Source organism: Alligator sinensis, unplaced genomic scaffold, assembly GCF_000455745.1.
Source record: "Alligator sinensis unplaced genomic scaffold, ASM45574v1 scaffold1076_1, whole genome shotgun sequence".
In the NCBI taxonomy this organism is placed as follows: Eukaryota; Metazoa; Chordata; order Crocodylia; family Alligatoridae; genus Alligator; species Alligator sinensis.
The window spans coordinates 50,478-74,167 of NW_005842909.1; the positions used below are offsets into that span (position 1 = coordinate 50,478).

The following is a 23,690-nucleotide window of genomic DNA, read 5'->3' on the forward strand; positions in this document are numbered from 1 at the left end:
CCCACGACCCACGCACCCCCCTCCCCCCACGCTGGCTGGCAAGAGGCAGCAGGGCAGAGCCCCCACTCCCAGCGCTGATGCAGGTGCGGTAGTGCTGGGAGCGGGGTTGAGCCTGCATCATACCCCCACCCCGTGCTGGTTGGGCAAGTGGCAGCAGGGCATAGCCCCCGCTACAAGTGCTACCGTGCCTGCATCCTGTGCCTTCTTCCACCAGCTGGCAAATGACACCACCGCCTGCCCCCCTGCACCGACTGGCAAGTGGCAACAGGGCAGAGTCTCCACTCTTAGCGCTGATGCAGGTGCGGCAGCACTGGGAGCAAGGGCTGTGCCCTGCTGCTGCCCGGAGTGAGCCACACCTGCATCGTGCCCTCCAGCCCCCCGAGCCAGCTGGGCTGGGCAGGGGATGGGACCAGGCAGGGGAGCCATGGGGGAATTCTCCTGTGGCTTCCACTGCCGGGGCAGAGGCAGTCACAGCTGGAGGAGCCGCAGAAGAAGATCCCACAGCTGCCTTGCCTGGCCCCAGCCTCCTGGCACTTAAAGGAAAAGAAAAAAAAAAGCCCCGCACTGACAGTGGCCATCAGGGCCCCTGAGGGCTCATGAGAGCCCCCCTCACGCAGCGTGGGGCAGTGGGAGGCTGTGGGGATCGCTCTCCACACTTGGCACCCATGCAGCAGCTGTTGCATTGTGCTCAGCAGGGCACCACGCGCTGTGTGGGAGCTCAGGCAGTCAAGCACCACTCAGCCAAGTGGCCCCAGCTCCCAGACAGCGCACAGCGCCCTGCCAAGCTGTGCTGCACCCATGCCATGGGGCAGCTGCTAAGCGGGTGCCAGGCGGGAGGTGGGGGTTGCAATCCCCTCTGCCCCCCCACTGTCCCACGCTGCATGGGGGGGCTCTGCCATGAGCCCTCAAAGGCCCTGATCCCTGCTGCTGCAGCCGGTGAGTGTAGGGGGAAGCTGGGGCCAGGCAGGGCAGCCATGGGGGCTTCTCCTGCAGCTCCCCCCACCCAGGGAGAGGCAAACACAGCTGGAGAAGCTGTGTGAGAACTTGCAGCTGCCCAGCTGTGCCTGCCTCTCCCCGGCCTATCCTTATCTTTGAAACAGCGCCAAATCAGCACCGTATCTCCGATTCCAATTCGTCTGAATCGAATGGGGACAGAGATTCAAATCACCAAATCAAATCACTGTCCTCTGAATTTGCTGAATCCGAATCTGAATCGAATACTTCCCTATTCGCACAGGCCTGCTAATTAGTCAACTCCACAGTAAAGCACATGTGCAGATGTACCCTGAGTGAAATACTCTAATAGGATTAAAAGATTTTTAGTTTCTTTTGTTCATAAAGAGCAAGTCAAGTGACCTTTTCATAAGTTAGATATTGAGCCACTCACAGCAGACACTCTTTTCTTTTAGTGCCTTGCAAAACACATTAGAAAAATTCAGGTAAATACATTCACTCTTTGTTACATGCATGTGTTCTTTTTTATTAAATTAACCATCTAATTACCTCTTCTAATGATTTGCAGGTTGACCGAGTTTCCAGGATTGTTCGAACATGCTCCCTAATTTTTCTCAAAGCTAGTTCAAGCTGCTGTGGAAGGGGTAAGCTAGAATCTGGAATGGATCCTGTAGCCTCTTCAAACTATACAAAAAGAATAGACATGAAAATTATTTCTCTGACAAGCCTAATCAGCAGACTTATTAATTGAGTCTGTAGGCATAGGTACCTTTCGAGCAGTACTAAGGATTTCACTTTGCTGACGTTCATATATATCCAACTGACGTTCTAATTCTACTTCTCTTTGATCCCAGGCCATCTGTCGCTCTTCATGAAACTGCAAAAATGGATTTAAAAGAGATTTCTAGTGAAATCCCAGCCCTCATTATCCGTGAGAATTTTACTCCTAATTTCCAGGGTGTAAAGATTGCACACCTACTTTACAGAATTTGAAAGCAATACATCTCAGCTATAACATATCTGAACAGGGTTAAGTATATGTTTGGGGCATTTAAGCTAAGGGTGTTTTAAAACGGTAGCAGAAGTATTTTAACAATCCTTTATGAAATGAAAATAATTTTTGTTAGTTGAATATAATGCAGATGTTTGTACCTTATTTTGCTGTACAATTTCTTCTTCCAGACTGTTGATTGTACGTTCATACTCAGAAATGATATTATTCAAATATTTCATCTCTTCTTTTTGCTTGACTAATTCTCGATTCAGTTTAAGTTCCTGGAGACGAAGTTCCTCCATTTTCATATGCCATTCAATTACCTGGTAATGAATTGTACAAATTGATATAATAATTTGTCAAGTCATGAACTTTTAGATGTTACCTGCAACTGCGATGCTGCAGTCTTTGTTTAACCAGCAGGAAGGAAACATAACATCATCAGAAATTGTAGATAACCAGAGGGGTTTATGTATACTGAAGAGAGAGGGTAGATAAATGTCCCTATCTTCCCAGAGTCCTCTTTCAAAACAGAATAGTAGTAGTAGATCAGTATTTATTCTATAAAAAGGCTAGTTTCCAAATAAATTGGAGTCCAAAGTGGATTTTGAAGAAGATATCTGTAGAGACAGTTCAGCCTTTTGACGCTTGAGTGGACTAAAATGGTCCCTTAGGCCTAAAAGGTCTAGTTGCCTTGACATAAGCAGGCTAGAGTGCATTCACAGAGCTAGTATACGCCACAGGCTATGTTATTGTGGACCCTGTTCTTCTATGCTGGGCTGATGCAGAGAAAGTCTGATGCAGCTTGTTTTTCTGCAGGAGTCTGATGATAAAAATGCTTGTTATGAATAAAAGGGGTTGTCATGGTGCATTCCACCCATATCTGGAGCAGATGGCTCCTGGTACCAAGAGGGGAAAAACAATGACAAAATGAAGACATAACCCAAGTTGTTGATGGAAAATGGAAAACTGGCTTAATTGGCTTAGCTACCTGACTAAAGGACTATAAATATTAGACCCTTTTCCCTTAACTTTTTCTCTTGCCTCCCCTTTCCCTTCCCCTCCCCTTTTCTTTCCCCTCATTCTAATGAAGCCTAAGAACTGAAGACATCTGACCTCCCTTCAAGGAACCTGCTCTGAGATGCCTGGCTAGCTCTCAAGATGTGTATTATTAGGACTAGTAATATGCCATTACTTGCTTGCTAAGATTATATCTATATGCACGCTTGGAGTTAATATTTTATAATGTTTAATAAAACTGATTTATTAAAGAGACAACTGTGTCCTCATTTGGACACAATAGAATAGGTTCTCATTTGGAGAAAACTGAAGCATACTTTAATGCAATATCAACCCTGCTGTTTGCTCTCACTCAGTTTGGAAGGAGAACTAGATACTTCTGATTCTTAGCGCAACACATCCCCCTTAAAAAGTTGAGGAATGGTGGTTTAAGCTCCTAATGTATAGTGCAGTAAGAAAAACACTCCTTTTCTTTAAGCCCCACAAATCTTCACATGATAAGAGGGCAGTGGGGTTCCTGCAATAGGCTGGGATCAGGTTTGAGGAGGGGGTACTGACATCAGCACTCAGAAAAGCAGAAATGATTATAGAAAGAACAATGCATGATATATCGATGCACTGTGTTTTATTGATGAATAGTTCCCTAGAAGACTTATCAAAGCTGTGCCTCAATTAAATTACATCCCTTGCATCTGCATAGTTGGGACAGAAGATTTCAGGAATTTGGTATCTTTTCCAAAGTAAAATTAAATTTACAAAACTACCAAGAAGCATTTATATATAAGAACTACAGCTATTTGAAACAATAACTAACCCATAGATCACTAACTGCTCTAAAAGCCTTGGAGACCGGTTTAAAAATTAAAAACACCCAGGCCATTATAATCACCAAATGAACGAAAATGCCTTTAAACACAGAATGCAACACACACACACACACACACACACACACACACACACACACACTAATTTGCAACAGAAAAGACTGGCGCTTATCCAGTTGAAAGACAATTCTATTAAGAATGACAAAACAGTTACCTGAACTAAAATTTGTCTAGACAGTTGAGTTAATTTCCCTACTTTGACACCCCATCTACACATTACACTTAAGGCAAGGGCAGGTAAAATACGGCACACAGGCTGGATATGGCAGGTCATTCTATCTAGCCCATGGTGCCCCTAAAACAATTTTAGAAAATTATTATCTTCCTATTGCTACCTATCAAAGATGACAAGGCACCAGCAGCAGCAGGACCTAGAAGGAGCTGGCGGCATGATCCGGTGGCAGCAGTAGCAAGGCCCACCCAGCCCTGCTCCAACCCCCCGCTCCCTCCCAGCCCCCATCTGAAAGCTTCTGCCTAGCTGGCAGTAGCTGAATGTAGTTGGTAAATAGTGGAGAGGTACCTGGGGAGTCAGATGTTAGGCAGGTTATAATGTGTCATAAATCCAATGTCTATATTTAGTCCATGAGTTTTTGTGTTCAGTAGGTCGATGAAGTGAAGGCTGATAAAGTGAAGTATTTGAGTTGGTCTAATAAAAGATATCAGATTTACCCAAAGAACCTTGTCTGTCTATGTCCTTAGACCAACATGGCTATAACCTATACCCCTGACATCACAAAATTAACATTTATTTGAGGATATAACATACCTTTTGTGCTCCTCTCGTATCTTTCAATGTGCCTATTAACTCTTCTAAACCTTTTAGCTTTAACTCCATCTCGAGTGCTTTGTTTTCTGCATTTCGACGTTTTTCTTGGGCATTCTGAACTTCTTCCATGATTTTCAATTTGTCATTCTGTAGCTGAATCATGGTTTTAGAGAATTTCTCCTGTTGGGCCAAGGGCAGAGCACCACAAAACTGTCGTCGCAGAGACTGCACTGTCTGATGTAGATGTCTGACTCTGTGTCTCCCTTCTAGCCGGGCATAATATAATGCTTGTTCTTTGTCATCGAGCTTTTGTTCCAGGCGTAAATTACAGATCTCCATCTTTTGAAGTTTCAGTGCAAGTGTCTCTACCTTCCCCACAGCAGTGGACTCACTAATTTGAAGGGCTACAATATGCTGATGTAGTTTTGCAATAAGTGCTTTTTCATCCGACTCTGCCTAGGGACCAAAAAATATACCACAGACAATTTAAGTATATAAAATCAGTCATATAAAATGAAATACATTTCTGCATGAACTGTAAATGATTAATAAGCTATTGCAGAATCTACTGAAAATAAATAAATAAAAGTTTTATTGTATTTTCTTGCATATAACCTGCATCTTTCCCCCAAAAAACAACTGAAGAAAAATGGGGTACGCATTACATGCAAGGAAAATGGGTAAAAAAAACTGACAGGGGAGTGCCTGCACTAATTGCCACACCTCTGGGAGCCCTGGAATTAATGTTTCCACTGCCTCTTATTTCCCCCACCTCCATCGCCAAATTTCCAGACCTGTGGAGAGCCCTCATCCCCGCATCTGTGCGCTGAATCGGCCTCGCACATGGGACTGGCCCATGCCTAGACACAGCACACCAGTACCAACCCAGAATATGACCCTACGGCTGGTACGGCTGTGTCTGACCAAGTGTGCTGGTTCTAGAACCACATATTGGGTTGAACCCAATGTGCCGGGTTCAGGGCTGGTGCATAACTCCCAGTCCTGGTGTGCAACTTCCAACCTTGACGCACACGTTCCCAGTACTAGTGCATGTCCCCTGAGCTCCAGAGATCCTAGACCTCAGGAACTTACACTTACTCTAAGGTAAGATCTTTTTCTGTCTTTGGGCCCTTCCCAACATAAGGTGTGTGTTATATTTAGGGGTGAGAAAATATGGTATTCCCTCCCTTAGAAAAGTATAAATTAGTTTTATGTCTCCATAAATGCAGACTTGATCATACCTGAAAGTCTAAAACTTGCATTCTAAGGGATTCAACTTCTTTCTCTCTGGATTGCTGGCGTGCCTCTAGTGCTGCAACCTGCATTTTGGCAATATCAGACAGCTCTCTTAACCTTAGAGAAAATAACAAAGACATTGTGCAAATTAAAAATAGTAAATAATCCATCAAGCAAAAATGGTCAAGTTATCAATAAAATATTAAGTTGGTTCATAGAGAAGGTCCTGAAGAGAGGCACTTAACATTAAATGTTTTACTATGCCTTTTCATGTTTTATCATTTCCAAGTTGATGTCCCCACTTAGTACACCATACCTGTTATTAAAACTGTTGATAATTTCCTTTCATCCCTACCTTCCAAACATTATTCCAATAAATGCATCTATGTACAGTCTTACCTAAAAGTGCTAAAGGTTAAAAAAAAATTTGTGGGCCATTATCTTTTATTGACCAAACTACATATTTGATAGGGATCTAGACAAGATTTCAGGTATAAAGTAGAAGGTTGCTCTATGCCTGAAAGCGTATGTAAATCTCATCCAACCATGCAGTTGGTCCAATAAAAGATAATGCCCACAAAGATACTGTCCTCTCACATATTTTGTGAGCAATCTTGGATACGACATCAATCCAACACTGCTTTAAAAGATAAATTGTTTCTCCCTCCCTTATTTTCATAAACACACGAATACATTTTATTTTGCTCTAGTTCAAGCTTGTCCCACAAAGTATTTTGGAAACAAAGCCTAGTTTTATGGGCCTCATCCTTCTCATTTCAGTACTGTGATTAGCTACAAACATCTCCAATTAACTGATTTTTACAGGAAAACATCCTGTATAATCATCTTATTTAAAAAAAAAGAGAACTCTTTATAAACATTTTATAATGCCTGTATATGGAACAGAAAGAACAAAGACAAGCGTGCATTGGAAGGGAAGTAATTTAGACACAGACACCGATGCCCTTAGTCATAACTGCATCTGTAGGGCAGAAAAAATAGTATTTTAATTCCTATGCATTTAGTGAACCTTATGCATATACTATACTATATATAGTAAAGCTGCTACAGAATATTCATAGTATATCTTTCTGACTTCATTCATAACATTCACTACATTTTGTTATATACACACACACTGTATATTAATTCTATAACAAAAAATGTATTAATTTTTATTTACAAACACACAAAACACACACTACTATAACTTAAATATTACTACAAATCCTTTCAAACTTATTGCAATACTAAATTGTAGCTCTTTACTTACTTGGATACTTCTATTTTTAGCTCCATCTCACTCTTCTCTAGATCCATTATTCGTTGTCTATCTGCATCACTTACTGCCTTAGTCACACTGTTTGCCAGCTCATCTCTTAATGTTTGTTCCAACTTCTGTGCCTCAAGGTTGACTTTGGTAAGCTAAAACAAAGTATATTTGCTAAGTACATTTAGAATACACATGTAATATTTTTAGTCAAAACAAAGTATAACAAGTTAGTTTAGAGAAACTGTTTTCTTTTGTTTTATGTCTTTTCTTCCATTTTAAATAGTAAACTTCTTGTTTATAGAATTGCACACAAGTAGAAGTAGCTATATAGGCATCTATATAGCAAGGCATTCTAAATTAAAAACTATTTTTTCTCTGCTTACAATTCATTAAACTGAACGAAAACAAGCTACTTATACCTAATACATGGACTACAAAAGGGAACAAGACTAAACTCCACAGAACCAGGCCTTTCTTTGTTATACATCTGTAGAGTGACTAGGTCAATAAGGCTGGTAATACAAAGAATAAGCTTACTGACTCTTAATAATATCATTATAATAGTATTGTTAGCAAGGATTTCCATAATGAAGTGACTATGACTTTTGAAAACCCAGGGCTAGACATCTTACTTTCTAAAAATCTGACCCTTGTAAGTGCTCTGCACTTTTTGGAATTAGGCCTCACAAAAGGATCATAGCTGGTCATAAAAAATGAAGCACCTAAAGTTACTAGCAACCTTTGAAAATTAAATAGATTGGACAAAGACAGATATCTGTAAGACCTTAGGTGGCACTGCAAAATGGCCTGGAAATGGGTTTACTATAGGTAGATCACTCCAGATAAATTGAAGAGGTTTTTTTTGTTTGTCTGTTTGTTTGCTTTTTTAAAGATAAGGTGAGCTTCTAGAGAAAGGGTGCAGACAGACAAAAATATACCAAATAAAGAGGAGGGTTATTACTGCTTATAAGCATGTCAGCTGATCAGTTGCAGCCGTTTCATGAATGCTCTATCCCTACAATAAATGGAAGTAGACCTGGGGCAGTTTATTCTTTAGGAAAATAGCTACTAAAATTTCTATGATTTAGAATCCATTTACTTCGGGATAAAACAGGCACGTGAAACAGTTACAACAGATCAGCTTGACATATGATATGTCTTCCACTTTATTCATAAAACTGTTTCATTTGCCCATATCCAAAGGAAGTATGATACAGCTCATCTCTCTAGGCTTCAGAAAACATTTGGTATAATGAAAAATATTTGTGAAGATGGAGATTATATTCCAAATTGTAAAATAAGTGTGAAACTAGCTACAGATGTCAACAGATATTGTTAAAAGGGCAGAGGAAGATTAGTAGTGGAGGTCCTCCAGGATCAGTCAGGATTTTTTGTAATATTTTCATGAATAACCTTGGCATAAAGGATAGGAATCTGACACAAGTTAGGAGGTACTGTCAATATAGAAAGAAAATTGGAATATCATATAGAAAGAATCAAAAGAGCCAAATGACTGAAGCATGGTAAGCCATGTTCAAGAAAGATAAAAATCACACTGGAATATTTGTGGAGAAAAGCTACCAGAGTGATCAAGAGAATGTAGAGTCTATCATACAAAGGGTGGAAACAGATGTCTCTGTTGCGCCTCCATAAAAATGTTATGGTGGCACAAAGTGAAAGCAAACAGACATCCCTATCTTAAAAGAGGTTATAACAATATGACTGCCTATAATAGCTGGGAGCTGTATCCAGTGGCTCTGGAAGTCCTTTCAATTCTGTCTTCCTACATTATGACTTGTATTTGACGTGTCAGACAATCATGCGGACAACTTCCTGGAAAAATCAAGATGGCAGTGCTTCAAGAGAAGAGTGAAGGGTGAGATTACAAACCTTATAAATGCCATGAACAGGTGTTACATTTGAACTAGGAGAAAATCCTTTCTTTCTAGCAAAAAAAAAAAGTGTACAGGCAGCTGTTCAAGAGCTTTTTTACAGAAGAGAACTGGCTCTTCTGCAAAAAGTTGGATTGGATACTTATCAGGAAGATTCCCCCTCCTGCTGACCCAACTCAAATAGTTGTACACTTCTTTCTGGTGAGGAGACCCACAATATCCCATAATTTTCCACTTTCCTTTCATTCATACAAGGACAGAGGGCTGTTCTGCAGCAGGAACCTGCCACAAGGGGAGAATGGCTCCCCATCCCTCTAATAAGCTGATTGGCAAGACATTCTCCCAGGACTGGAAGGAACCTCCTGGGGCTGCCTGTGATAGCTTCTACTGTTCAGCAGCTGCCAACTTCAATTGACAGCCTGTTTCTTTCCCAGGGAGGGGAGAGGGCTGGCTGTCAATTAATGGATGGGGGTAGCCCAGGGAGAAGTTCTCTAGTACCCTCCAGTTGGTGAGCTCTCCAGCCAGAGGGCTGGAATACATGTACGCTCCAGCTCCTGAGCTACTTTTCTATGGGTAAGATTCAAATATTACTGATAAATAAATGAATTATGATTAAATAAATCCACTCTTCAAGCTAAAGTGTATTTTAAATAGCTATACTCAGAGGTCCATAACTATCAGAGCCATTATTGGTATTCATTATTGATATAGTGGGTTTCATCAGTAGATCAAAGGTGCATTTCTAAAATTTAACTTACAGATTGTACGTCTCAACAGTTTACCTCAGCAAATTTTGTCTCCAGTTCAAAGTTACGTTCTTCCACTTGTTTTAAAGTATTCCTTAGGTGTTCATACATTTGTTGAGAATGTTCAGCTCTCTGTCTTTCATTCAGTTCTTTCATTTCCAGCATGGTGATTTTTTTAGAAATAGAAACGATCTCATTGTTGGTTATTGCTTTTGCAGCCTTGTCCATGGTATTATCACCCCCTGTATTCAACAATATTTTACTTAGGAGATATACAAGGATTTTAAAATAGAGAAACAAAACACAACTTCTTAGAGAGTATGAAATACAATAGGATATATTTGCTTTACTAAGCTAAACTGTCCCAGAACACACACGTTTTTGAAAATGCCAGGGTATTTAACTAGTCTTGTCTTGTTACATTAAAAAAAATATTATGAATAGTATAACTAATTACAACAGGTGCAGCCACATCCATGTTCATAAAGATTGCGTTAATATTTTCAATGTAACCTCCTGTTTTCAATCATTCAGCTAGAAAATAATCCACAGAAAACAAATTAATAATAATAAGTGAATTTAAGTGAATAAAGGGAAGAAGAACCCATTGCCAAATGCATAGCAGAGTGCAGGGAAGTAAGATGGATCTACACTATGCCTTAGATATCAAAAAACAGAAACAAGTTTGTTGCAGCTGTCCTGGCAAACTACATGTATGACTTACATGACTGTAAGTCCAGTCAGTAGCCATAGCTTGTTTCAGGTCCAGTTAAGTTCACTTAAGATCCAGCTTTCAAGAAGGGAAGGTTACTGATACCACTGGGATTGGTTTTGACTTTGAGAGAACCAGACGATTCTGTCACTGCTGGGTAAGGGAACCCCAAAAGTTGACCACTTGTCACTTAGAATTTACAGCCTATATTTATTATGCCAGCAAGAAACCATGCACCTCTGGCCAGTTGAGAGACTGTTCTTAGCTGATGCAAATTGTCATGGGTTCACTTACTTCAGGTGAGCTATGACAATACACATTGACTGAAAATTTGTCCTAGGAGAGCACTATATGAGAAATGGCCACGTTAGCAAGTCCACGCACTACAGGAGCAGTCAAAAAGCAATGATAAAAAGATATCCCATTTCTTTAACCATATGAGAGAATAATTAAGGTAACTAAGGTAACTAAAGCCACAAGGTGTCCTCCATATGGGACAGTCTTTGGAGGGAAAATACCAACTAATAATTTCCCCATATGAGCTAACTAGCCATACATTTTGTATGTCTTGTTTTTATAATATATGTTCTTAAGTCTCTGAATGTAGGAGAGAGAAAGACTACTAAAGGATTTATTCTAAAGTCTTCTGAAGATTTAGAATTCTACTTGTTGATATAAAATGTGGACATGCTGTTCTTCATGTCTTTAATACTGTTATACCTACCCAACTTAGTTGTTTGCTCCCAAGCTTGTTCTATGGTATGAAGCTTTTCTTTTGTGATCTCAAGTTCCTTATTTAATGAATTTATCTGTTCCTTCAAGGATGCATTCTCACGCTGTGTAACAGGGAAAAATAACAACAAAAAAGAATTCAGCAACATAATAGTGTTGAGGATAGTTAAATATTTTATATAACTTGTGTAATAAGTTGAACTATGGTATCACTTTCCTATAAGGATAAAAATACCTGGCTTTGTCCAGGGCCTGTTGTATATTTCTGTTATTTGTTACTACCATACATGTTTATCAACACTGTTATGTTCAAAGACTAATCTTTTATGCTAGAAAAGGAAATGTAAATGACTACATAAAGGTTTAAATCTTCGATATTTTTTTTCTTTTGATACTTTAAAGTTCCTTCTCTCCTTCAAATGATGGCCTGAACTCAAACTTAAGCCAATGTAACAAATGTAAAATTTCATATTGCATTTTTATGTCTTTAGTTGTTCAAATATTTCTCACCTTTTGATCTTTCAAATTACAGAGCTAAGCATAATAGATTAATTTCTATCTCTAGTAGTAAAAATGAAGCTTAAGAAACTTCCACTCTGTGGCTACTGACCACACATTCAACAAACCAAAAGCAAATATCTGCAGCAATTGGTCAGTTAGTCAACCTTGCATCTGTCGTTTTAACTTATTGCCACCCATAGAAAAGTTCATGGAGATTTCCCTGAAATATCCCATCTAATATGAATGAAGGAAAGAAAAGAGCACTGATTAGGAAGCTGTGTCCAACTTCTAACACTAGAGACCTTGGTAGGCTTTATTTTTTTTTGGAGTAGGAGGAGGAGAAACACTTGCAGGAATCACCGTGATTTTTCTCAGTCCCATATTTCATTTTGTGACTATATTTTCTAAATTAAAGAGATGGGATTCTGCAAAGACTTCTTTCCCGCTCCCACCCCTTCAAATCTATCTTTCTGAAAGACAATTTCACACAGCATACTTTAAGGGACTATCACTAACAGCACCTGGCTCTGGAGCTAAATACACTTATTCTGGATTATGAAATTATCTCTGGTAACTCAGTGTTTATGTTTGAGTTTATCTTTAAACACTGAAGAAGAGTAATTTAATAGTCACTGTGGGAGGAAGTATAATTTTTATTCTGGGTACATTTATTCCACTTTTCTCATGAGCCTAAATACTACTAATTAAGCTGAACTCCCTTTCTATTGTATTGTGCTTAGCAAACATAGAGCTAGTTATATTCTGTATAGAAATACAACTTGAACAGACTTAATACTTAAATAAAAAGCATGAATGTTTTGACCAGTGAAAGGAAAATCTGGAATACTTCAGGTGTATCTCAGAGAAATTAACTGAGACACCAGGAGATCATAAGAAAAATACAGATGGCAAAAGACAGGATATAGGGCTACTTTATTCTTACCAGCACAGCACCTGCAGGAACTTCACTGACAATGGCTGCACACAATCTTGATCATTTACTAGCACCCACAGAGAGGAAAGTATTAAAGTTTGGTGGTCTAGACTTTCCATCTAGATTTTTACTACAAATATCAGAATTTTGTTTATCTGAGATATTTCTGAAGTTTACCGCTATCCTATAAATAATGGCCATCTTACTCCAATCTCTTCTAGCCCATTGCAGATCCTTCACTGTGAGAAGCTCCAGCAATGGAATTTGAATATAAGTGAGATAGGGAAGGAAAGGCACAATGCTGAGGCTACAGAGCCACCTCTAAGAGAAACAACAGGGGACAGTCCTTCAAATTAAAATCAGTAGATACAGCTATTGCCACAACCAGAGAAAAATCACATAACATTACCTCTAAATGTTCCATGTTAGTTGTTCTCTGGACAAGCAAGTTATCTTTTTGTAACATATCTCTGTATTTAGCAGTTAACTCGTTATACTGCTTATTAGCCAGATCTAGCTCAGATAGAGGTACACTGCTATCCAATATTTTTTGCAGGGCAGCAATCTTAAAGTTTGCCATTTCCTATGAGAGTAAATATAGTACTGGGTTACTGACACTTGTTGAGTTTTTTTTAAATGAAGTATTATACTAATTCTTTAAAAAATAAAAATAAAAAGGAAAGTGAGATTAGTGAATGCTGTTTTTAAACAAGATATCAGAACATTTTACCAAACTTTTCAGTTATCAACCCCTTTCAGTGCAATGAAAATATTTTTGAAGTACTCTTATCAAATGAAGTGCTGGAGAAATTTGTATGTAAACAGAAAAATGTACTAAAATACCATTATTTTCTATTATTCCAATTTACTATAAAAAGTAATTATAAATCTCAATGTATAAGGACAATACGCATAACAAAAGCAAATGCTTACTTATTTTGCAATTATACTGATTGATAATATTATCAACATTAGTTTTCAAGGGAGAATATTAATAATTCTTACATTTTAAATCTTGCCACTGTTTAATTACTAAAGATATTTCAAGTATAGCTTTTAAGTATCTATCTGTTTGCCCAACATGGTTAAAGATATATAACAACATGAAGAGAGAGTTGCACTGAAAATCCCATCCCTAATCCCAGATCCGTTCTGGGGATGCAAACACTGAATACCTTTACCCTATCAAAAATGTTTAGCGCTGGTTCTAGGATATTGTTTTCAGCCTACAATTTTTGGTACCAAAATATATGTATTATAAATGTTATTAAACACTTTCTGATTTTAAAAGATGAATCATGCAAATCACTTTGCACATCTTACAAAGGGTACATTACATTTAAACGAAAACACTTTGCTGAAACCAACTGTCTCCGCCCAAAAAAATAATGCAGGGTGAATCAAGGGAATATCCAATGTCAGATATCACAAAGAACCACCAAATTTATGGAAACTTTCAGAATGCTGTAGAAAGCACAACAAATATAACTACAAGACAAAAGAAGGATACATATATCATTAGCCATGCCTTGAATCGCTGAAAGTGTCCAAACTTTTCTGTAACTGCCACCTCCATCAATGTTAGTTCAGCTTTCTGTTTTTCATTTTCTTTTCTAAGATATCGCTCCATTTCAAGTATGGTTGTATACTGTCTTGTCAGTAACCTTTCATTCACTCGTAGGACTGTCATTTTTCTACTGTTTTCTGCAAGTAGTTTTTTGGTTTCATCACCATCCATCTGAAGTGCATCCGTTAAATTCTATAACATAAAATATTAGTCTAAGTTACATACAATAGCTTCTTTTGGCAATGAGAAAATTGCTCAGTGCGGACTAATCCTTCTAGCCCATCTCAACCACTGTCAGTGAAGCGTTAATAACAACATGAAACTGAGTAGGTCCCAAAAATTTCAAGGCTGCTATTAGATGCAAAGCAACACAAGAACTCTTCATAAAGGTGCAAACAAAACATTCAGCAAAGGCTGATTGATTACACCTCTTTATAATAACACAAGGAACATCAGTGAGGTGTAGAAGTTAGAAAGCAGATTGTTGCTGCACAAAATAGCAAGTACGGTTAACCTGGTTTAAAAAGTACCTTTAATGCTGATATCAGTAAGAGTTGGCAAATAAGCAGTGCCATTTGCACAATTTAAACTGCTGCCTCCAGAAGTCTTAAGCGGTTTATATTGTTTTACTGTTGTACTCACAACTAATTAAATGAATGACAATAAACTGATCAGAACTCAACACTTCTCAGACACACTTTCCTTGTTAATATAAGTTTTACTACTTCAGTAACCTACTACCTCACATATCCATTTGTCTTGATACTGTTAGAGTGATGTTGCAGCCATGATGGAGCAGGAATTATGCAAGAGGCAAGTATTGAATCAGGTCAGAAGAATATTTTGCATTCAAAAGCTTGTCTATGCCAATTATGCAATTGGTCCCGTGCGCTGCCCCCACCCCAAACACAAGGCAGAACCTTAACAAATCCTTGCCCCATTCTTCTTGACAAAAGAGGAAAATATTCTTAGATGTACAGTACCACAAAAATCTTAAACACTGTAGCCTCAGTGAACTGCAATACACCTTGATCACATCAGAGCAAAAAACAAACCTCAAACTTCAGTTGATAAGTTTTTTTGAGTTTACAATGACACAACAACTTCTTTACACATTTTCCTATCATTAATGTGTGAAGGACAGTTAGGGGCTAACTTGCAACAGAAGAATTGATGCAGTTTTAGTCAAATAATCTCTCAATTGTATATTCACTTGTGTTATTTTTGGCTTTTACTGGAACAAAAGGCAGATTCAGCATGCGTAAGCAATTATTGCTAAAAACAACATCATCTTATGAGGTTGAAATCTGTTTATGATGTTACTGTTTTTGCAAACCATTTACATATACTACTACTACAGTGTATAAGATGCACTGTGAATTCTGTTATAATTCGCGGTAATGGTTGTAATTTATGCTAGATACCAACTTCTCTGTGACCTTGTGTAAATGGCATAACAGAATTTTTTTCAACTCCTATACTGAAATCTCTGTTAACACTAAAATGTACCACATATTAATTGAAAGCATAAAGTGTCCTGCTTACAGTATATTCCTTTATTTTAACCGCATCCTGTTCTTTTTGTTCTTCTAGCTTTTTCTTTTCTTCTTTCATTTTTTCAGATTCTTTTTGCCAACTTTCTTTTTCACTAAAAGGAGTAAAGAAGTTTTGTTCACTTATTTTTGCATGAGAGAGTTTAATATTCTTTAACTTACACACATTGGCCAAGTTACAGACATTACACTTTTTCTGGCGTACTTGATGGGAAACCAGTCTGTACCCAGTAACAACTTTGGTGCACAGACTGGTTTAAAAGTGGCAGAACCCAAGCTAAGGTTCCCGCCTCCCCAGCTCCCCCCACTCCCGCCCCAGTGCAAATGTGTGTTCTGTTCACTATCAATCTAAACTATGCCGCTTATAAAGAACAGCATAACTTAGATTCATTCCACCTCAGGCTTTGTTAATGTCTGTACCTAGCCTTAGATGTATGCCTTCAGTTGTCTTGTAATAATCACCTTGAGCGCCTTTCTACAAAGTGGCTTAAGTTAGAAAATATTTTGGTAAGACAAACATTTTCATCAACCAAATTCATGAATCATAATATTTTCTATGATAAACCACAGATTTCAGTCCCTTAAAGAATGACACTTTCCAATTACCTGCACCGTGTATGAACATGGAAAAAAACCCATGATATTTTCCAAGTATATTAGACTGGGCAGGTGTGATATGAGCATTTTATGTCCCACATGAAAAATGTGGGGGATAAGAATCTGTTTTGGGTAAATAGCTAAGTTTTTGTCAGTGATTTAAACATAAGACAACTATTTCTTGGTGGGTACTCTAAACTACAGGCTGTAGAACATCATGAGAGGTCTCCCTCAATCCATCTGTTCTACCTTGTATAGAACACTTAAATAATCACTGAGCCAGAGAGAATACATGGCAAAGGGAAAACTGTCAGCAATATTCAATTATTTATACAACAAACAATAACAGGGCACACTGAGATCTCCAGTCCACCCGCACCAAGAATAAGATTATGTTTAGAGCACTCCACTGGAAGGTGGGAAATTGCAGCTTCAAACCATATGGCAGAGGAGGTAATTTAAACTGGGTCTCCCACATCCTAGGGGATGTGGGCTTTGCCCATTCTAATTACTGGGCAAAGCACCTCTTCTTTCTTCTGTGGCAGTTTTATGAATCTGCCTTTAAAGTTTTATTCAATCCAAAACACTACATATTTTAATTTAGCAATATTTTCAATTATTCATATACCACTAATGAGGAGATTCATGGAGCCTTTTTATATCTTATACTATTGATCAGTGTTAGTGCTAGCTTAGAGTTTGGAGCAATCACACTTCAGTCCAGAAGAAACCTGGAGGACTGAAAGGTAAGAATCCCCTGCTCCGCCCCTCCAGTCTGCCCCCCACACTCCCGGGGCTCCCCTGCTGCTCCTCAGGGTTTCCGCACTCCCTCCTGCCTCCCCCTACCCCCAGGTCATTATTTACTTGTGGCTGCCCATGATGTATGTCCCTAAGGAGCAGGCAGGGAAGGGTTACACCAGTGGCGACGCATATGGGGTGCACAGGGGTCCATGTGCACCCCCTGAGAGTGCCATTGCATGCCCTGAGAGGCTGCATTCCCCACTCAGGCGACAGGCAAGGGGAGCAGGCGGGAGCGCCAGCATCCCCGCTGCAAGTGCCGACCGGGGAGTGGGGGCAACAGATGAAGCAGCTGCTTCCACTTCCAGCACCAGATGAAACGGCTGCTTCCAGTCCAGGTGAGTGCGATTGGCCGTGGGCCCCCGCATCGCTGACTGATTGCTGGGGGGCACATGCCCCCCCTGACTAAGGTGGCACCAGTCGCTCATGGGTTACACTATCTGCCAGACCAAAGCTGTTCCCTGGCTGCTGCTCTTTTGGCCCAGAGAACAGTAGCGGTTATAGGCAGGTTAACCCTTCCCTGCCTGCTCCATGGGATAGACAATGTGCACAGCCACAAGTATGCCAGGCAGGGAGCAGTGAGCAGAGCGCTGGCAGGGGGTGGGGGGCAGTGGACCCAATCCAGGCCAGTGGAGGAGTGGGGGGATGTTTACACTAAAGTGTAGCCTAGAGTGCCTGCACCTTACTGTAACACAAGCTGGGTAACATCGATCAGAGATAATCCTGCTTTTGAGTGGCATAATTTCGAGCAGCATAACAAGTGCTTAAAACTAATTTCAGGTGTTTAATGTGTGGGCAATCCAGGTGTTAAAAGTACCAGGCGCTGCCCAAAATTACCATGTGAGAGGACCCTTATAAGCAATTCAGACTCTAAAATCTTTACCCTGAAAGAGTATGCATCTATGAATGGAGAGGAGTTTGACAGACCTCTACTTTGGTTCTCAAGAGATGTTCTCTTAGGAAAGACAATTTTCTGGGCTTCAACATGAAGAAGAAAAAAAGCCAGAAAAGAACAAGTAGTTCTATCTGGGGCAGTATACACATGTTCAAATAATCTGAGAGAATTCTCCAAGTTTGTTTTCCTGATAGAAAAATGTATCTACAGTTGCATGTAAAGACATTTGAATGCTGAAGCCCTCAAGAGTACAGAGCTTACAGTGCTGACACTGTGCAGCTCGTGGCAGGGGGTGGGGAGGACATGTACACATCTCATATTGCTCTGAAGGATCCCTTAATCTGCCTGGTGACAGATAACCCCAGACAGCTCATGGCTAGCCTATATTTCTCTGCAGCACAATGTGAAGGTTGTGAAGGGGGCATGTTTTGCTCCCAGCTGGAGCAGCAGGGTCCAGCAAGTGACACAATCTCCCTGTGGTGGGCTGGGGAGGGAGAAGGAGAAGGGCAGATTTTGAAGGACTATGTTCTCTACTGAGAGAAGCCATAGCATGTAAAGACTTTTGTTATCCCAGGACAAACTCTCCTGGGAATAATTTAACTCTGGTTGTTTCCAGGTTATTTTTCTCCTGGAGTGGCAGTTTTTACTCTAGGAGAGAAAGCCTGAAAAGCTGCACACTTGCAGTTTCTCCAGAGACAGCAATGACTCTCTGATGAGAAACTGAATGAGTGTATGAGGCCTGTGAGGCAGAGGCCTAAATCAGGAAGATTTTGCTCACTGATACTACCCAAAAGGCTTTAAAAGCTTAAATGGCTTTGGAGGAGGTGGGAACAACCTGAAGCACCCTCAAAATCAAAATCTTCAGTTTGCACATAGATAGTGAAGTTGCTTCCTCTGCAACATCATTCTGTTCTATGTCATGAGATTCTCTCCTAGTTACTCTCTTCTTTTCTTATGCTTGAAAGCAAACAAGACCAAAACTCTGACTTTCACAAATGTCAGGTATACATAAGATTAATTACAAAGGTCATGGTTTACAAGATGCTTCCCTGATGCCAAGGTGATCTCTGGCACAGAAAGAGCATTACATGGACCAGTTCTTATAACAAAACAGGAGTCAAAAGGCAGGCCAAAATGACACTGCTTTTCTGGAAACTCTCTGGCACCAGTGGGAGCACATAGGCAAATATCAAAAAAAGAATGATAAATGCCTTCAGAAATTATTGTCAATACAATGGGAAAATGAATATTTTTCTTATTAAAAAAAAAATCCACATTTTTGTAGCTTCTTTTGTCATACTAACACTCTCAAAAGATAGCTGCAAAATAATCTGTACCTTTGATATTCTTTGTACAACAAGCCCTGTTGATGACGAATGACTGCAAATTTTCGCTTGTAATCTTCCACTCCCCCTTCCAATTTCTTAAGTAACTGCTCCTTATTTTCTAGTTCCTAATAAAAATGAAATCATTAACAACATAGGCTTTAAATCAAAGTATTCAACAAAGCTATGGTCATTCAGCAGTATTTTCTAATGGTAACCTTTGTGGAACTAAGCTCAATATGCTACCGAAATCATGCCTGTCCTTTTGCTAGAACAACAGAACAAAATACTCAAGTTAAATTTAAATATATGTAAGTAATAAATGTATTATTTTATGGGTCACTACTAAAACACTGAGAATTACCTGGCACATGGTCTCTCACAGCTGACAAATAACACATTTGTAAAATGTCAAGTCATTCTCTTATTCCAAAAAGCATTTATACTGATCTCACACACAAAAAAGACTTTTCTAATAAACAAAAGCAAGGTGACAAGGTTGATTACAGGCAGTAATTAATCTTACTTGTTACAGGCAGTGTTAATTTAAGTTCACTTCCCCCATTCATCCCCTAATCTTCTCCCTACCCCACAAGATTCAACAGTCATATTATTCCTCCCAAACAACTGAAGAGTTAACTCTTACAATAAATGAGTATGCAGAAATATGCGTGGATTGGTATTTCAAGAAAAGTTGTACAAGGATATAATTTGCATCTGTGGATGAAACTGCAGAATCAAGGTCTTAAGCCTCTGCTACATGTTACATATATTATACAATTAACTGGTTAATCATGCAATAAATTTAGACCAACCACACATGCAAAGTAAGACCAGCCACAAATACGAAGTAATTTTTACACAATAGAGCTGTGCAAAGCTTCAGTAGCCGATTAGATTTGGAGGAGATTCAGCCTGTTTTGGGAACCAAATCTCCAAATCTGAATCGAATTGGGAGACCAAGTAAAAGCTCCGAATCGGTTGGAAGCATCTGAATCAATTCAGAAAAGCTTTGGAAAAAGATTCACCTGATTCAGAGATTTGGCCATAGACTAAACAGGCAGCTCACAGCTGCCTCCAGACAGGCGGCTCACGGCGGCCCCCAGCTGGTAAGCCTGTTGGAGTTGGGAGAGGAAAGAGGGAAGGAGCGTGGGGGAGGGAGGGATTGGGGCTGGGACAAAACTGCCCAGCCAGGGCGGGGGGGCACATTACTCGGGGAGGGGGCAGGGGGCACGGGATGTGGGTGCGGCAGTGTTAGAAGCGGGGGCTCTGCCCTGCTGCCACTTGCCCAGGGCAGGAAGGGAGGGGTGGGATGCAGGCTTGGCTCGCTCCAGGCAGAAGGGGGCAAGTGGCAGCAGGCCATAGCCAGGGCTGGGCTGGGGCCAGGTGGGGGATGGGGCCAGGCAGGGCAAACATGGGGGCTTCTCCCGCAGCTTCCCCCACTCAGGGAGAGGCAGGCACAGCCGGAGGAGCCACCCAGCTGTGCCTGCCTCTCCCCTGGTGATCCAGATCACTGAATCTCTCCAAATCAGTGCCGAATCTTCCGAAGCCGATTCGATTCAGGACAGTGATCTCAATCTCCGAAGTGTATCACTGTCCGCCGAATCAGACGAATCTGAATTGAATGCTTCCCTATTCGCACAGGCCTATTACACAATCAGCTGGTTAACTGTGCAATAAATTTAGGCCGGTTACACATGCAAAGTCATTATCACATAATAAAAACTACTATCCAGATATAAAAAGAGCCAACCACCTATAAAATGAGCATGTGAAAATGTGTAACAACTCAATAGTTGGTTTCTATCCAGCTTTAATTTGAATGTGTAGCAGGGCCCTGAGGCATCACAGAACTAGTAGAAAGAATGAAATGAAAAAAGCTGTGCAGATCTGCAACATAAAAGTTTGTTTAAAATAGCAAAACTACTCCAATGGCAACCCTGCTTTATCTATGGGTTCATGAGAATCTAATGATTACAGCATAATAATTAAGCACTCTTGAGCAGTCAATCCTCCTTCCTTTTTGGGGCCAAACTACAGATGTCCATATGCCCCAGTTACATATATTCTGGCAAGCTTCTGACAATCTAATTTTTATAGTTATATCCAAGTAAAACTATGATAATGCCCTGTTGGTAAAAGAAAGTAAACCATATTAAACATAAGTTGATTTTTTGTTTTTTTTAATAAACTAACAGGAAAGACCTCCCAATGGCCAAATTTGGATGACTGTGCTCCTTCACCTTTTATTATGATAATCTTTGATTAGATCTTCTTAATTTTCCACACAATTTTTCTACTGGAAGAATTTATTAAATTATTTAAAAATAACTTTCAAAGCAAGTCAACCTTCAAAGCAAGCCCATATTGAAAAAATGCTACTTCCACAAACTGTCCAAGAGGTAAGTCCATGCACATAAAACAGCAATTCTCAGTAACTGTTATAATTATCATCATCACCACCACTGCTAAATATACAAATACCTACCCACAATTGACACAAAATAAACAAGAGGTAGAAATCCAGCGTAAAAAATATTCTGATCTGCAGTGGTTCTTCTGAGTTCTTTGCAATAGAAGAACTGCTGTTACTTTTCCACGATCAAAAAATGAGTGAAAGTGAAGAGTTGGCATTTTCTGAGGGCTGCTTTGAATATAATTTTAGTTAAGAATCACTGATACAGAGATTCCTTTCAGTCACAGTGCAATGTTCCTGATTTTCAAACACTATGTTGATAACCATCCTGAGTATGAAATTCAATGTAGTTTTAAGAAGTATCTGATTTAGCAGCCAGAACAGAGGAAAGAGGACTTGGTGCCTCTTGTCAGATTGACTTAATGGATTTAAAAATATGAGAATTTTCCACAGCCAGTTTCTAGAACCAGAAATGTCAGGCAAGGAATTGATGAACAGGACTAGGGAACTACACTTGATCTTAGCCACAAGAGGCCGAGTATTAGAATAACATAGAGAATAATTTCAGAGGATTCTGCAGTTCCCCCATACACAGTATAGGAATGGATTTGGAAGTAGTCAGATGTGTGTTACAAATATCTGTAATAACTAGATATAAAACTATTACCTGTAAAAGATGTATTAAATATTCATTCTGAGAATTAATTATATTAGCACTTGAAGGAACCATCCCATCAGGAAGATTTACTGTTCTGAATACTATATTGGCCCCTTCTGACTGCCATAACAAATGAACCTCATTTTCAAGTTGTTCAATCTAAAGAAAACAAACAAAAATAAGAGCAGGAAAAAATACATCAGTCAGCGATTAACGTTGACATAAAACCTAGTTTCCCATCTTAGTTTGTCATAAATTATAAGTGCCCCATAATTTAACTATTTCCATTTCTTTCCAAAATCTTTTAAAGTAATCCTTCATTTTTTAAAGGTTACATTAAAGTTAAATACTTAAGACTTTGAGCCAAAAGGTTAGATGCTAAGCACCTGAGCAGGTTCACACAACTGAAGATCATGTTAAGCCTCAGTGCCCTATGAGACATGGTTAAAAAAAAAAAAAAGTGAACCATTCTTTGGTCTTTTTTATCTTCGTAATTCCCTTTTAGCATAACTGTCCCTCAGAAGTTAGCTGTTTCATAATACCCAATGATAGGATACAGGACATGAATATTTTTCTAGAGATGAAATGTTAGGAATGTAATTAACTGAGGACAAGTCTGCAGATGTAATCAACACTCTAATTTTATAGAAGCCTAAGTTTGTCTGTCTGTCTGTAGGTAGCACTTTATTCGCACTCTGATTGACTGACAAACAGCCAATCAGAGCTTGAAGAAGCATTCTGACAGAAGGCAGCCCGCCGCCATGATGGTGGAGACAAAGGAAACAGAGTGGGGGTTGGGGGGTGAGGCCACCCTGCTCCCTGAAGGTGGCGGCAACAAAGTGAACAGAAGGTGGGGGAAGCAAGGGCAGTAGTGCTGGTCTCCCTCCCTCCCCCTGCCCTGCTCCCTACCAGTAACACGCCATGGCATCAGTGGTGATGGTGGGGCCAGGGAAGCAATGGGCCCAGGCCCGATGCGGGGGGCTGGGGGGAATGAGCCCGAGCCAGGGGAAAAGCGCTCCCTGAAGGTGGCGGCAACAAAGTGAACAGAAGGTGGGGGAAGCAAGGGCAGTAGTGCTGGTCTCCCTCCCTCCCCCTGCCCTGCTCCCTACCAGTAACACGCCATGGCATCAGTGGTGATGGTGGGGCCAGGGAAGCAATGGGCCCAGGCCCGATGCGGGGGGCTGGGGGGAATGAGCCCGAGCCAGGGGAAAAGCCAGCCTGCTGTGGCAGTGGGGGG

The 23,690-nt window shown here is 40.0% G+C and overlaps 1 protein-coding gene across 5 annotated transcripts in view; it reads right to left on the reverse strand.

Annotated features, from left to right (window-relative positions):
* The window catches only part of CEP290 (centrosomal protein 290), a 102,737-nt gene that overhangs the window by 46,701 nt on the left and 32,346 nt on the right, over positions 1 to 23,690 (reverse strand). For all 5 annotated transcript variants that reach the window (XM_014525895.2, XM_014525894.2, XM_014525893.2 and 2 more), the window contains 13 exons: positions 22,463 to 22,612; positions 19,392 to 19,507; positions 15,757 to 15,859; positions 14,173 to 14,403; positions 13,054 to 13,227; positions 11,202 to 11,313; positions 9,802 to 10,007; positions 7,128 to 7,279; positions 5,860 to 5,971; positions 4,619 to 5,074; positions 2,107 to 2,271; positions 1,724 to 1,831; positions 1,504 to 1,638 (listed from right to left, as the gene is read on the reverse strand). In XM_014525895.2, the coding sequence (XP_014381381.1) occupies positions 1,504 to 1,638; positions 1,724 to 1,831; positions 2,107 to 2,271; positions 4,619 to 5,074; positions 5,860 to 5,971; positions 7,128 to 7,279; positions 9,802 to 10,007; positions 11,202 to 11,313; positions 13,054 to 13,227; positions 14,173 to 14,403; positions 15,757 to 15,859; positions 19,392 to 19,507; positions 22,463 to 22,612 (2,220 nt within the window). The remainder of the gene's footprint in view (positions 1 to 1,503; positions 1,639 to 1,723; positions 1,832 to 2,106; positions 2,272 to 4,618; positions 5,075 to 5,859; positions 5,972 to 7,127; positions 7,280 to 9,801; positions 10,008 to 11,201; positions 11,314 to 13,053; positions 13,228 to 14,172; positions 14,404 to 15,756; positions 15,860 to 19,391; positions 19,508 to 22,462; positions 22,613 to 23,690) is intronic.